The following is a 14,551-nucleotide window of genomic DNA, read 5'->3' as shown; positions in this document are numbered from 1 at the left end:
AGGGATGGGGGAGGGGTGGAGTGTGTGGGGGAGGGATGGGGTGTGTGGGGGAGGAATGGGGGAGGGATGGGGACAGTGTGGGGGGGAGGGATGGGGGAGGGTGGGGGAGGGGCAGGATGTGGGGGGGGGAGGGATGGGGGAGGGGTGGAGTGTGTGGGGGAGGGATGGGGACGGTGGGGGAGTGACGAGATGTGTGGGGGAGGAATGGGGGAGGGGCGGGGTGTGTGGGGGAGGGATGGGGACAGTGTGGGGGGAGGGATGGGGGATGGTGGGGGAGGGGCAGGATGTGGGGGGGAGGGATGGGGGAGGGGTGGAGTGTGTGGGGGAGGGATGGGGACGGTGGGGGAGTGACGAGGTGTGTGGGGGAGGAATGGGGGAGGGGCGGGGTGTGTGGGGGAGGGATGGGGACAGTGTGGGGGAGTGACGAGGTGTGTGGGGGAGGAATGGGGGAGGGGCGGGGTGTGTGGGGGAGGGTGGGGAGGTACGGAGAGGCCGGGACCACCCTGCCCTGCCTCCAGCGCTTGGCGGACCTCTCGCACCATAGAGAGGCGAAGGGAGGCCTAGAGCGCCCTTGCCGGGTCGCGTCACACTGGCGGCGCGAGGTGACAGAAGGGCGCAGGCCCCGCCCCCTCAGCTTCCCGCCCGTTCGAAGGGCCGATGGCTGCTCGGTAAGTCACGCGCCCGCTGCGAGAGGCGGGACTTCCTGTTTCCGGTGGCTGAGGGGGAGGTGGATCCGCAGGTGTTTTGGTGCCTGGGAGCCGCCAGCGTCTCTCCGCCCCCCGCCCCCCTGGCCCTGCCCCCGGCCGCGGCCGGCCCCGCACCCCCCGGCGGCGCCATGCGGAAATTCTTCCAAGACATCAAAGCGGATATGAAATTCAAAACAGCGGGGCCGGGCCAGAAGCTGGCGGAGCCGCCCAGGTACCGGGAGCGGGGGGGCCTGGAGGTGACTGGGGAGAATGGGGGCGGGGAGGAAGGACGGGCTGGGGGCAGCCAGGGGGGCGGGGGAAGGGAGGAATTGGGGGGGGGGGGCGAGGGAAGGACGGGCTGGGGGCAGCCAGGGGGGCGGGGAAGGGAGGGAATTGGGGGGGGGGAGAGGAGAGGGCTGGGGGGGAGCCAGGGGGGCGGGGGAAGGGAGGAATGGGGGGGGGGGAGAGGAGGATGGGCTGGGGGCAGCCCGGAGGGGGCGGGGGAAGGAGGAATGGGGGGGGGGAGGAGGAAGGATGGGCTGGGGGCAGCAGGGGGGCGGGGGAAGGGAGGATTGGGGGGGGGGAGAGGAAGGACGGCTGTGGGGGCCGCCCGGGGGGCGGGGGAAGGGAGGAATTGGGGGGGGGGGAGAGGAAGGACGGGCTGGGGCAGCCAGGGGGGCGGGGGGGGGGAGGAATTGGGGGGGGGAGAGGAAGGATGGGCTGGGGGCAGCAGGGGGGCGGGGGAGGGAGGAATGGGGGGGGGGGAGAGGAAGGATGGGCTGGGGGCAGCCAGGGGGGCGGGAGAAGGAGGAATTGGGGGGGGGAGAGGAAGGATGGGCTGGGGGCAGCCAGGGGGGCGGGGGAAGGGAGGAATTGGGGGGGGGGGGAGAGGAAGGACGGGCTGGGGGCAGCCAGGGGGGCGGGGGAAGGGAGGAATTGGGGGGGGGGGAGAGGAAGGACGGGCTGGGGGCAGCCAGGGGGGCGGGGGAAGGGAGGAATTGGGGGGGGGGGGGAGAGGAAGGACGGGCTGGGGGCAGCCAGGGGGGCGGGGGAAGGGAGGAAGGGGGGGGGGAGGAGAGGAAGGACGGGTGGGGGCAGCCAGGGGGGCGGGGGGAAGGGAGGAATTGGGGGGGGGGAGAGGAAGGACGGGCTGGGGGCAGCCAGGGGGCGGGGGAAGGGAGGAATTGGGGGGGGGGAGAGGAAGGATGGGCTGGGGGCAGCCAGGGGGGCGGGGGAAGGGAGGAATTGGGGGGGGGGGGAGAGGAAGGACGGGCTGGGGGCAGCCAGGGGGGCGGGGGAAGGGAGGAATTGGGGGGGGGGAGAGGAAGGACGGGCTGGGGGCAGCCAGGGGGGCGGGGGAAGGGAGGAATTGGGGGGGGGGAGAGGAAGGACGGGCTGGGGGCAGCCAGGGGGCGGGGGGGAAGGAGGAATTGGGGGGGGGGGAGAGGAAGGACGGGCTGGGGGCAGCCAGGGGGGCGGGGGAAGGGAGGAATTGGGGGGGGGGAGGGAGGAGGGCTGGGGGCAGCCAGGGGGGCGGGGGAAGGGAGGAATTGGGGGGGGGGAGAGGAAGGACGGGCTGGGGGCAGCCAGGGGGGCGGGGGAAGGGAGGAATTGGGGGGGGAGAGGAAGGAGGGCTGGGGGCAGCCAGGGGGGCGGGGGAAGGGAGGAATTGGGGGGGGAGAGGAAGGACGGGCTGGGGCAGCCAGGGGGGCGGGGGAAGGGAGGAATGGGGGGGGGGGAGGGCAGGACGGGCTGGGGCAGCCAGCGGGGGGCGGGGGAAGGGAGGAATTCGGGGGGGAGAGGAAGGACGGGCTGGGGCAGCCAGGGGGCGGGGGAAGGGAGGAATTTCGGGGGGGAGAGGACGGACGGGCTGGGGGCAGCCAGGGGGGCGAGGGGAAGGAGGAATTGGGGGGGGAGCGGAAGGACGGGCTGGGGCAGCCAGGGGGGCGAGGGAAGGGAGGAATTGGGGGGGGAGAGGAAGGACGGGCTGGGGCAGCCAGGGGGGCGGGGGAAGGGAGGAATTCGGGGGGGGAGAGGAAGGACGGGCTGGGGCAGCCAGGGGGGCGGGGAAGGGAGGAATCGGGGGGGGAGAGGAAGGACGGGCTGGGGGCAGCCAGGGGGGCGGGGGAAGGGAGGAATTCGGGGGGGGAGAGGAAGGACGGGCTGGGGGCAGCCAGGGGGGCGGGGGAAGGGAGGAATTGGGGGGGGAGAGGAAGGACGGGCTGGGGCAGCCAGGGGGGCGGGGGAAGGGAGGAATTGGGGGGGGGAGAGGAAGGACGGGCTGGGGCAGCCAGGGGGGCGGGGGAAGGGAGGAATTGGGGGCGGGGAGGAAGGACGGGCTGGGGGCAGCCAGGGGGGCGGGGGAAGGGAGGAATTGGGGGGGGAGAGGAAGGACGGGCTGGGGGCAGCCAGGGGGGAGGAAGGACGGACTATCGGGGCTGTTAGTGGGGTGCAAGTTGATCAGGGTGATGCATTGAAAGCCAAATGCTATTGATGGCACGAGGTAGCCAGTCCCGGACTCTGTCTCCTCCTGGGGTCCGTGAGGATACTCAGCTCCTGGAGATCAAACCCACTGTCACTAATCAATTTCTGTGGGAGAAGCTATGGAGCTCCCTGTTTCTGATGCAGCAAGAGCTACCATGGTTCCCTTTTGCTCTACTCCTTCAAAAGGTGCCAAGCTCCGGGAATAGCATTAGAGCCCTGAGCTGGGTGGGTGGGGTGAGGACTCTCGCAGTGGGATGCAGGACACATCACCAGAGGAGCAACTTTTATCTTCCTTGTGGGACTTTTGGCTTTAGAATCTAAAAGACAATTCCAGCAGGTGGAAAAACATTTACTGTAGCCCAAAAGAAGTGCTTTTGTTTAGCTGGTTCACATGTGTCTGAGTCAGAGCTGCTGACTCTTCTGACACAACCAGGTTCTTACTCCTGTTAGCCCGGCAGGAGCTGGTACAGCAAAGAAAGAATTGATGGGACCCAGTGCAGCTCCGGGGGACACATTTGTTCAAGTCCTGACCGCAGAATTGGTATTCTTGGGGCTGATTTTCAGATCCCAAGTTAAGTTTGCAGCGATGATGATAGAAAAATCACTTGACTTGTAAAGGAGCAGGATTGATCTAGAGGCAGTTGAGACAAATACAGAACCTCACCATGTTATGGTTAGTCTCTTTCCTGAATATCATTGTACTTCAGCTGTTTATGAAATATGCCAGCTGGGTGCATGTGGCATAATCACACTGGGAACTAAAATCACCCTGGTGAGATGAGGTAAGTATCTGCTCCCAGACCAGTGTGTGGTGAATAGACCATTGACAGTTTTGTAAGGTCTACTATCTTGAGAACAAGCAAAGACTAAAATGAACGAGAAGTACTTGTGGCACCTTAGATACGCTCAAATAAATTTGTTAGTCTCCAAGGTGCCACAAGTACTCCTCCTTCTTTCTGCTGATACAGACTAATAAGGCTACCACTCTGAAAGACTAAAATGATTGCTTTATGTCATATAAATGCTGAGAATCCCAAACTCCACTGGTTCAGGAGAGAGTGGCTGGTACAATTGCCTTGGAATACAAGCCCCTCGCCTGCAGAAAGCCAGGGTACAATCAGAATGAAGCACTGTGTAGACTTGCTGTCCCAAGATCTATCTGAGCTGCAAAAAGTATTGATGGACTAGTTCACATATTTTCAGGATCAGTAAATGTTTTGAAGCAGGTTTAAAACATTAGGCCAATACACAGATCAGTCATGGTGAAAGTGCCACTAGGCTGGAATCTAACTTCTGAGTGATCTGACCTAGTCAGTGCTGCACTATGTATTGTTCTTGCTATTCTGTGTCATTTTGTTTAGTTTCCATGTGACTTTCACATGCTTGATCTCAGCCCTGCTCAAATGCACACACAGAGAGGGCTAGAGTCCCCAGTTCTATCCTAAATCCTGAAGGAACATTACTAATAATTAGTTGAATAACTGAACCTTTCAATAACAATATTTCTTAAAAGTTGCAAGGGCTTTGTAGTTGTCGGCTCATAGATTAAATCCAATTTCCTGTGGCCTTCAGGGAGTAGTCCAGTATTATTTACTGCTCAAAACTTGGGCCATGTAGGCTTGACCAACTGCCCTATAGCAGCTGAGTTGCAATGCTACCTAGCAAGGGCATCAGGTTCCTTTGTGACCTTATAAAGCTGTTATGTCACTGAGCCTCTGCCGTTGCTTCCAGTTCAAGCCTGTTCTTGGAGCTGCCCAGAGTAGTGCTGTATGGGATTATACATGGGTGAGGGTGGAAGTTTAGCAGAGCAGCAGAAAGTGTTAAATTCTATTTCCTGCTAGCAACAGACATTCTCCATTTCTAATGGTATCCATGCTTTGTAATGGGTGCAGTCTTCAGGGCTTTCCTGCAGAGCATATTGTGTACAAGTATTTGATACACAGCAACCCTCTCCCCATGTTTTTGTGGGGGAGGGAGGAGTATCTCAGAAAAAATGGGTCCATCTTTTTTCAAGGGGAAGGTGCCTTAAAGGCCTGAATCTTTTTTTTTTTTTTTTTTTTTTTAAATTCTGCTTGTCTTCTTTGGTGTTGAGGAAGGATGTCTTAGATGACTGACATGTTTATGAATACTTATTAAAGCAACTAGGGTTTGAATGCTTGACAAAAAGCTCTTCTCTCTCAAGTGTCTGAGTGAAACGGGTTAATTATTTAAGTCCGGGGAAAAAAAATCTCGTTCTCTAGCAATTGGGTTCCTTTCATAGCATCCAAATGGTATCCTTCTAGGTGTCCGTAGTCTTCAGGGTAAACAAGATATGAAATTCTAATGTAAAAGTCTGTTTAAACGCCACCTCCATCATCTTGAAGAGCTTCTTTTCTATGTAACAAAAGCATAGTACTCCTTCCCCTCTTTCGCCTCTCTGCAGATCACCTGTAACCAAAGGCTTAGGGCTTGTCTATATAAGAACAGCCATACCGGGTCAGACCAACGGTCCAACTAGCCCAGTAGCCTGTCTTCCGACAGGACCAATGCCAGGTGCCCCAGAGGGAATGAACAGAACAGGTAATCATCAAGTGATCCATCCCATCGCCCATTCCTAGCTTCTGGCAAATAGAGGCTAGGGGCACCATCCCTGTCTATCCTGGCTAATAGCCATTGATGGATCTATCCTCCATGAATTTATCTAGTTCTTTTTTGAATCCTGTTATAGTCTTGGCCTTCATAATATCCTCTGGCAAAGAGTTCCACAGGTTGATTGTGCATTGTTTGAAAAAATACTTCCTGTTGTTTATTTTAAATCTGCTGCCTATTAATTTCATTTGGTGACCCCAGTTCTTGTATTATGAGAAGGAATAAATAACACTTCCTTATTTACTTTCTCCACACCAGTCATGATTTTATAGATCTCCATCATGTCCCTCCTTCGCCGTCTCTTTTCCAAGCTGAAAAGGCCCAGTCTTATTAATCTCTCCTCATATGGCAGCCGTTCCATCCCCCTAATCGTTTTTGTTGCCATTTTCTGAACCTTTTTCAATTCCAATATATCTTTTTGAGATGGGGTGACCTCATCCACACGCAGTATTCAAGATGTGGGTGTACCACGGATTTATATAGAGGCAATATGATATTTTCTGTCTTATTATCTCTCCCTTTCTTAATGATGCCCAACATTCTTTTGCTTTTTGACTGCTGCTGCACGTTGAGTGGATGTTTTCAGAGAATTATCCACAATGACTCCAAGAACTCTCTCTTGAACACTACAGTGGGACCCTGCACTGCACCACTGTAGTGCTTCAGTGTAGACACTAATTACACCGATGGAAGGGGTTTTCCCTTTGCTGTAGTTAATCCACTTCCCCAAGAGGCAGTAGCTAGGTTGATGGAAGAATTCTTTCCTCGACTTAGCACGGAGTACACCGTGGGTTAGGTCAGCATAGCTGCACCTCTCAGAAATGTGGGTTTTTCACATCCCTGAGAGATGAAGCTGTGCTGATGTGAGTTCCCAGTGTAGACTAGCTCACGGTGTACTTAAAGGACACCATCAGAGTTAACCTACCATTTCATAGCCAGATTTTCAGAGGCACTGAGCACCTGCAGCTCCTCATCAGTTGGAGTTGTAGGTGCTTATGACTCTGAAATTCAGATCCCAGATCTTTAAGTTGCATTAAATGTAATTTATTAACCTTAAGGAAGAGTTGCTTGAACTTAAACTGTCTCCTGTTGTGTCTGCAACCCAAATACAGTATGCCAGTGCTACAGCATGATAGCCAGAATATGAAACTGATCAGTCTGGCTTTTATTGATCAAATAGAGGCAGTTTCATGAAGTAAACATCAGCTGGAAAAAATAAACTGGATTTTATAAACCTTCCAGTTTTAATCATCTGTAGTTTGAGTGCCTAAGTTAAGGGGAAATATACAAATCCTAACTAGCTCCTTTAACTGAGGTGAACATAACTATAATCTCATTCTGATCACTGGTTTATCTGCTTTCAGCTGACCTCTTCTAGGGTTCTGGCTCTCCTGCTAGGGCTGTTCATTTATTTGTGCCTTTCTTTTATCCACCAGGGAAAGGGCCCCCAAAGAAAAGCCAAAAGCGGCGACCCCAAAGTCTCGTCAAGGGCTCACAGATGAGGCCCAGAGGGCAGCAGCTGCAGCCTTGGCCCGGCTGGAGCAGAAGCCCAAGCCTTGGCTCCCTTCATCCCAAGATGCCATCAAGAGTCAGGGTAAGAACAGCCAACACCCATTTCTTGTCCAGGGGCATGACAGGCATATTTGTGAGTCCACAAAGTGCCCATTTACAGGGAGTATTTTCACCAGTCTATTTAATAGCCCCGCAAAGCCTACACTCATCTCAATGGCATTTCTGTCTGTCAGAATGGAGGGTTGAGGAGCCCATCTCCTGTAGTTTCACACCCCCACGGCCAGTTTTGCACAACCAGCTAGGTGCACTCTTGGAAGTGGGGGTTGCAGTCTTCTGAAGCTTTGTGTTCTGACCCACTGCCAGAGGCAAGGTACCAAACGAGATGAACCAACTGCCTGATTCGGGATTATAAATCCAAACTGCTGCGTCCCTGCCCCAGTTTTATATAGTTCATCGGGTTGTGCCATGTCTGACACCGTAACCTGGATTTGTGTCTCATAGTGAAAAAGGAGCTTATGGCTGAAGCAGCAGCAAGTGAGAGAAGACTCTCCACAGATCACAAGGTATGAGGAGATGCTGCTATTCAAGGGCATATGATCTCTGGACAATTGAGAATCCCTGAGTTATGAAGCTCGAGCATCTCCTAGGGAAAGGGATACCAGCCCCTGTGCTGTGGGACTGTGGATTTGAGTCTGACTTTCAAAATGAGCAAATAGCTGCTTATGGTTCAGAGAGCTTAATAACCCTTTAGTTCGTACTACGGCATCCCTTCTGAAAGCTGCTGATTTGGTGGGGAGTGAGCAAGACAAACTAGGATTTAAGAACAGTTGCTATGGAGTCAGAGTAGTGGTTTTGCATTTGATGCAAGAGACCACCCACTTTTTACCCCTTTCTTATTAAAAACTCCTTGTCGGAAACTTCTCTGGGCTGAGCCTGTGAGTTTCTGTGTGTAGGAGAGTTAGTCCTATTGATTGGCCCTGAGCCAAATTTGCATACCCATAATGGGTAGCACCGCAGGCTGTTGAAATCAGCAGGACTACGCCTGGATTAAGATACTGCCTTGGTGTGAGCAAGGATATTGGAATCTGGCCCTCTGTTGTGGTATTACTCTCAAAGCCACATGATGAAAATAAGTCATATCTCCTATAGCTGAGTCTTTTTAACATAACTAGAGACTAGGGGTATAACAAGTGCTGACAGCTTCTGAACTCCATGGCTGCCAAGCATTTACCCTTTTTAGTTACAAGTGCTTTGCAAACCTTGGGTGATTTGACTGGTAGCGTTCCATTCCTCTGCTCTTATGTGGAGGGGTTGTTACTGGTATCTCTTCAGAATGCCTTCAGGTAGCTTCTTGGAAGGTACCTTCCATTATGTTAGAAGCGATCTTATTCAAGTTTTGGGTAGCATTGTTCAGTGCTGCTATGTGGCTGAATAATCCAGACAGCCCATGAGGTATGCTGAGATATTCAGAGGGGAGATGTCAGTCTCATGTGTTCCCTGAGTTGCACTAGCAAGAAAGCTGTGCATGAGGGAGATAGGCGTCAAAGGTTCTCCCCCTTTGAGCCAACGTTTGATTTCAGCTCTTTCTTCAGGATCCTGCGGTTGAGGAAGAAACAGCTGGACTGTCAGTGTCAGGGGTCTATTTCATTTGCCCACTAACTGGGGCCACCGTAAGGAAAGACCAGAAGGAAGCACACATAAAAGAGGCCATCCTCTTGGTAAGTGAGGTCCTTTGCAGACCAGACTTTTCACCATTTCCTGCCTTCCATCTTATTAAATCCTTGACATGGTCCCTAAGTGCAGTGTAACCCATTGGAAATGCCCTCTGGGGGGGATGGGCTCAGCCAGACTCTCAGGCATCCTTGGGCTTGATACTTTATGCAGAACAACATGCTCTCTCCTCTACCACCAACGTACAAAATGACAGCCCTCTGCTGTCTCCATTTTCCCCCCCAAAGCTTCCGTCTCTTCAAGGACTGTAAATCCAGATGTTGATAGTTGACAAATGCCTGCCCTGACTCCTTCCTCTGAGTTTGGCAGGAGCACTAGTCTCCAGAACTCTGTTCAGTCTGCCCCTCTGGTTCTGAAATTGGCTTTGACAGTCAGCTGACGCTTCTGTCCTTTTCCCTCAGCATTTCTCTAGAGACCCAGTGGCTGCCTCAATCATGGAGATTCACACCTTCAACAGGGACCGAGAGAAAGTGAAACTTGGTGTTGAGACTGTTGCCAAGTAAGTGGTCTGAATGCCTTGTGCGGTGCCCAGCTCACAGATGCATGAAATTTGTCACCTCTCCAGACGAGAAGGCGTGGGTGAAAGCAATTGCCCCTTTCCCATAAGGTTAATGGGGAGGGGATTTTCTTGTGCTCTGGGTGGTGCCGAAAGGAAAACTGACAGTGAAGATTTGGAAATATTTCCTAATGGTGAAGTCTGTTAGACTGTATAATGTGCAGTCCAGGAAATAAAACTTGTGAGAGATTAACTAGATCTTAAAAGTGATTCCTGTACTCCTAGAACTAAGTACCCCAGGTGGATCGTCCCTCTGAGTGAAATGAGTGCCCTCTGATGCCAGGTTAGCCTCCGAAGCGTGAGGCTTTGGCTGCAAAGCAGACTGTCGAGGGGGACACACCAATTGCAGCTTGTTTCAAACTGGCAACACCATAGCAGTGTGCATAAAGAGCGGTCTGGATGCTGGAATGCAAATGAACCCCGTAGTCTCCTGCCATCCCATCATAGTCACAGGGCTTTTGTGTTTCCTAGTTGTGTCCAGTGGGGATTCCTAAAGATTCCTATCTGGAGACAGATGGGCGAGGCAGTTAGTGCAATGCACATGACCCAGTAGTAAAGTAGTGGGGTATCCTGCATGAGTTTTCAGAAATAGTTTTCTCTTGGGATAAAGAAGCCTGGGAAAGATGGAAGTGCTAGTGGAGAGGAGACACTTGGAGAGCTCTTTGGATCCAAGTAATGTGTTTTTAAACTTTGATCTTGGCACTAAATGGGACCTAAGATTCACAAGTGATCTGAGCATCCATGCCTGTTGTGAATGAAGTGAGTGATGGTCCTGTCTTCCGCAGATATCTGGATAACATCCACCTCCATCCAGAGGAGGAGAAGTACCGGAAGATCAAACTGCAGAATAAAGTGTTTCAGGTGAGGTTCAGACGCTTGCAGTTGCCACATGGAGGAATTCCCACTCTGTAGCTGATTAAATCTAACCCTCTCCTTATCTTCTAGGAAAGGATAAACTGTCTAGAAGGGACACATGAGTTTCTCCAGGCTATTGGGTTTGAGAAGGAAATGCTGCCTGTTCCAGGACAAGGCAAGAAATCAACCTGTATTAGACCTGAGATTGGGGTCAGCTATTTGTGAGGAGGAACAGTACGTCTCTGGGAGGCAGCTTTGATTACTGTTGGAGCCCTGTAAAGCTGTGGTTCTCAACCAGGGTACACATACCTGTGGGCGTAGGCAGAGGTCTCCTGGGGGTACATCGACTCATCTACATATTTGCCTAGTTCTACAACAGGCTGTGTAAAAAGCACTAGTGAAGTCAGTACAAATGAAAATTTCATGCAGACAATGACTTTATACTGCTCTGTATACTATACACTGAAATGTAAGTACAATATTTATATTCCAGTTGATTTATTTTATAACTATATGGTAAAAATGAGTCAGCAATTTTTCAGTAATAGTGAGCTGTGACACTCGTATATTTTTTGTCTGATTTTTGTAAGCAAGTAGTTAAGTAAAAAGAAGAGGAGGACTTGTGGCCCCTTAGACTAACAAATTTATTTGGGCATAAGCTTTTGTTGAAGTTGAAGTGAGCTGTAGCTCATGAAAGCTTATGCTCAAATAAATTTGTTAGTCTCTAAGGTGCCACCAGTCCTCCTTTCCTTTTTGCGAATACAGACTAACACAGCTGCTACTCTGAAACCTAGTTTTTAAGTGAGGTGCAACGTGGGGGTACGTGAAACATCACTCCTGAAAGGGGGACAGTAGTCCGGACAGTAGTCTGGAAAGGTTGAGAGCTGTGTTCTAAAGTCTGCTGTATGTTGTAACATCACCATTTTATACCCCCCCACCCCCAATCTGCCACTTGCCTGTTGCCTCAGGGTAATTTGCTCTCAGGACTGCTTTTCCATGAGGTCACAGATAGCAGTGGATACACTCCCCATGCGTGGTTGTGGGGAGAGCAATTAGGATTGAAGGGAAAACAAGGCACTTAAGCCTAGTGCATGTGTTTGTAGAGACCACAGAAGAGTACTATGTGCTGAAGGAGGAAGTGTTGACTAAGCTGGAGGATCTCAAGGACTATAAGGAGCAGCTGTTGAGCTGTGAGCCAGTGAAGGCCCAGCTGGATCGCCAGCTCAGTGTATTCAAACCCTCCCCTCAAGCTGCCCAGTTTGAGCTGCCCCAGGATTTCTACAACCTCACAGCAGAGGAGCTAAAGCGAGAACAGCGGCTCCGGTGAGTGGCCTGCAGCAGGAAGCGCTGCATGTAAAAGGAGGGAGCTGCATAATTGGGGAGGGTGGGGAGGAGGATGGGCTAACCATACTGGTGCGGTGTGTTGCTCTAGTTTGGAAAATCTCACACACCCCTTTGCTTTATTTCATGTTAAAACTCTCTTGTCTATAAAGGACAGAAGCAGTGGAGAAGGCCTCTATGCTGAGGACAAAGGCTATGCGGGAGAGAGAAGAACAAAGGGAAATGCGGAAATATAACTACACGCTGCTACGAGTCCGTTTCCCAGATGGATACATTCTGCAAGGTAAAGAATGGCCGCGTCTTTTAACTTACTCTTTCATACATGCCCCAGAGAACTTCTGGAAATTCAGCTTTGTAGCTTGAGAGTAAGAATCATAAACCTGGTAGGACCAGGGGGAAAGAAGCTGGCCAGAATCTGCTTGGCAACATGGGGATAGAATAACTCAACCAGCTAGGATGCTTCTAGACACTGCGTGGGACTGAGACAATGGGTAACTATATTTTTGCAGCTTCTGTAGAAATTTCTCTCTAAAGCATCCATCACTCTTGCCATCTAAACCAATGGTGAGTATAAAGATCTGGGACATCCTTGGGCAGCATCATGCCTTGATTCGTGCTAAAGCTGTACAAGAGTTTCCATACTGCTGAGGGTAAATGAGCAATCTCCTGGCTCAGATTCCAGTAAGCGGTTCATTAAAACGGTAATGGGTGTGTTGCCCATGTGGTGGGTAACAGGCTGAAAGTGGTTCTGTAGCCTGAGGAACACCAGTTGCATTTTGCAATAGACACTTTTTAGAATCTTGCAATTAAGTTACTAGACTGAGTAAGCTTTCCAGTGGATTTTATTTTTAGGTTAAAGGTGCAATGGTATTTTATGGCCCTGCTGTGATACTCTTGGGATAACCAACATGTTGCTATGAATTGTTTACCCGTTGAGTAAATCACATCAACCTTGGTTCCTTCCCTAATGAACTAGCTTAATGTCATCCAAATATGCAACTAAGCGGTCTTGGTGAGAGCAGGCAAACGAGTCTGCCTATAAACCAGTTTTAATATCTTGATAAGCAGAAAAATGTCGTCTTTTCTTGATAGGGACATTCTATGCCCGGGAGCCAATATCTATGCTCTACAGGTTTGTGAGAGAAGCACTGAGGGATGATTGGATGCCCTTTGAGCTACTTGCACCTGGAGGTGTCAAGCTGACTGAAGAGAACTTGGCATTCAATGAGTGTGGGCTGGTGAGTAAAGTGATCTAGTTGAAGCCACTTACAGCAGATACAAACCTGTTCAGTGAAAGGAAATGGGATTGTAGTAATTCTGGTCCCAGTGGTGGTCTAATCTCTTGTGATACTGAACTGCTCTGTCCTCAGCTCAGTGCAGTTAAACTTCAGCCTGGTCACTAGATGTACCATCCCTTACCTCAGAGCTTAGGGACAGCTTTTGGCACAGGGTTAGGAACTTTGCACTGTATGTCCTGTCTTCCTGCCTGCTAAAGGTCTTCCAAAACCAACATTCCAACTCTCGTACACCTGGAAGACCATTTTCAATGGGTTAAAGATGCGTAAAATACTCATTGATCAGCTTCAATGTAGTTACTGTTAACATCTAGCACACTTTCTGCTTGTCCTAGGTGCCCTCTGCTCTCCTGACATTCGCATGGGATGCAGCTGTCATGGCAGACATAAAAGCTTCAGGAGAAGAGCAGAAAGGAAGCCCCTTGAAACCAGAACTCCTTTCTGCTGTCCAAATATTGACATGAAATAAACAGGTTTGGATTCAGTGCAGTTGGCTCTATTATGTGCTGTTGCCTCCTCCCCTGCACTCCTCAAGCATGAAAATGGAAGCTGCCTGAACTATTTGTCACAAACTTGAGGGAAGACTTCAATTTTAGCTAGAGCATTAGGAGGCCAGGTTTTAGTATGCTAATGCACAATGCATTATCACCTCCAGTTCAGAGAGGAGTGGCTATATAATGGGACATGAAGACTGTGTTTAAACAGATTGAATAGTCTGAAGACAATCTTACCCAGAAAAACTTTAAATGTGCTGCTTTTATATAACTTATTGTAAAAAGTTACTTTGGTTACTGTTTAATCTCTTTTCTAGATTGGCTATAGAAAATAAACATCCACCATACTCAACTGTAGCAAAAAGAGGATGGCTGCAAGACTATCCCATTGAGTTTTGATAGTGGGCAGGTCTAGTGTTCACTTTTCCTTATGCTTCTATTGTACAAAAATTGCTGCTGAATGAGACTTTTGTTTAAAACACTAATTATGTTAACGAATTTGTTAAATTGATTAAATGAAATATTTGGAAATGCAATTTCCTTGAGTCAGGTTGAGTTAACTTGCCTTACAGTTAAGGCTGTGCGTTTGTCACAGAGATCACTGATTCTGACTTTCCATAGCAGCTGGTGCTGTTTCAGGGCCAGCAGCAGCAGTACAGGAGGGGGCTTAGGGATTCCTGGCTCCTACTAGCATGACCCTGCAGCTCCTAGGTCATGGAGGGACCAAGGGGCTATAGTTCCCAGCCAGTGGGATCAGCAGAGCCCCTTCTCTGGCCCCTCTGCTGCCTAGGATCTGCAGGGACAGGGAGCCCCTACCAGTTTCTCCACCTCCCCCAGCATCCTGCCCAAGTCTTGGTCACACTAGATATTTTTAGTAAAAGTCATGAACAGGTCACAGGCCTGTGAATGTTAGCCCATGATCTGTCCATGACGTTTTTCCTAAAAATACTCTTGACTAAAATGTAGCCT

General features: G+C 51.0%; 1 protein-coding gene across 1 annotated transcript; it reads left to right on the top strand.

The window, feature by feature from the left end:
- The first annotated feature begins 826 nt into the window (after positions 1 to 826).
- UBXN6 (UBX domain protein 6) lies at positions 827 to 14,118 on the top strand. The gene is made up of 11 exons (XM_038383867.2): positions 827 to 918; positions 7,235 to 7,392; positions 7,812 to 7,873; positions 8,903 to 9,028; positions 9,443 to 9,540; positions 10,383 to 10,458; positions 10,543 to 10,627; positions 11,556 to 11,775; positions 11,946 to 12,076; positions 12,886 to 13,031; positions 13,424 to 14,118. The coding sequence occupies exons 1-11, from the start codon at positions 836 to 838 to the stop codon at positions 13,550 to 13,552; spliced, it is 1,314 nt and encodes a 437-aa protein (XP_038239795.1). The 5' UTR covers positions 827 to 835; the 3' UTR covers positions 13,553 to 14,118.
- Positions 14,119 to 14,551: the final 433 nt, after the last annotated feature.

This window comes from Dermochelys coriacea, chromosome 25 (assembly GCF_009764565.3).
Source record: "Dermochelys coriacea isolate rDerCor1 chromosome 25, rDerCor1.pri.v4, whole genome shotgun sequence".
NCBI lineage: Eukaryota > Metazoa > Chordata > Testudines > Dermochelyidae > Dermochelys > Dermochelys coriacea.
This window is presented reverse-complemented; position numbering and strand designations above follow the sequence as displayed.

Bases quoted from the DNA above. Each gene is read 5' to 3' on its own strand.
- UBXN6 (XM_038383867.2), top strand. From the start codon at position 836: ATGCGGAAATTCTTCCAAGACATCAAAGCGGATATGAAATTCAAAACA. The intron at 7,874-8,902 runs GTATGAGGAGAT...CTCTTTCTTCAG, and splicing joins GACTCTCCACAGATCACAAG to GATCCTGCGGTTGAGGAAGA. The intron at 12,077-12,885 runs GTAAAGAATGGC...TTTTCTTGATAG, and splicing joins AGATGGATACATTCTGCAAG to GGACATTCTATGCCCGGGAG.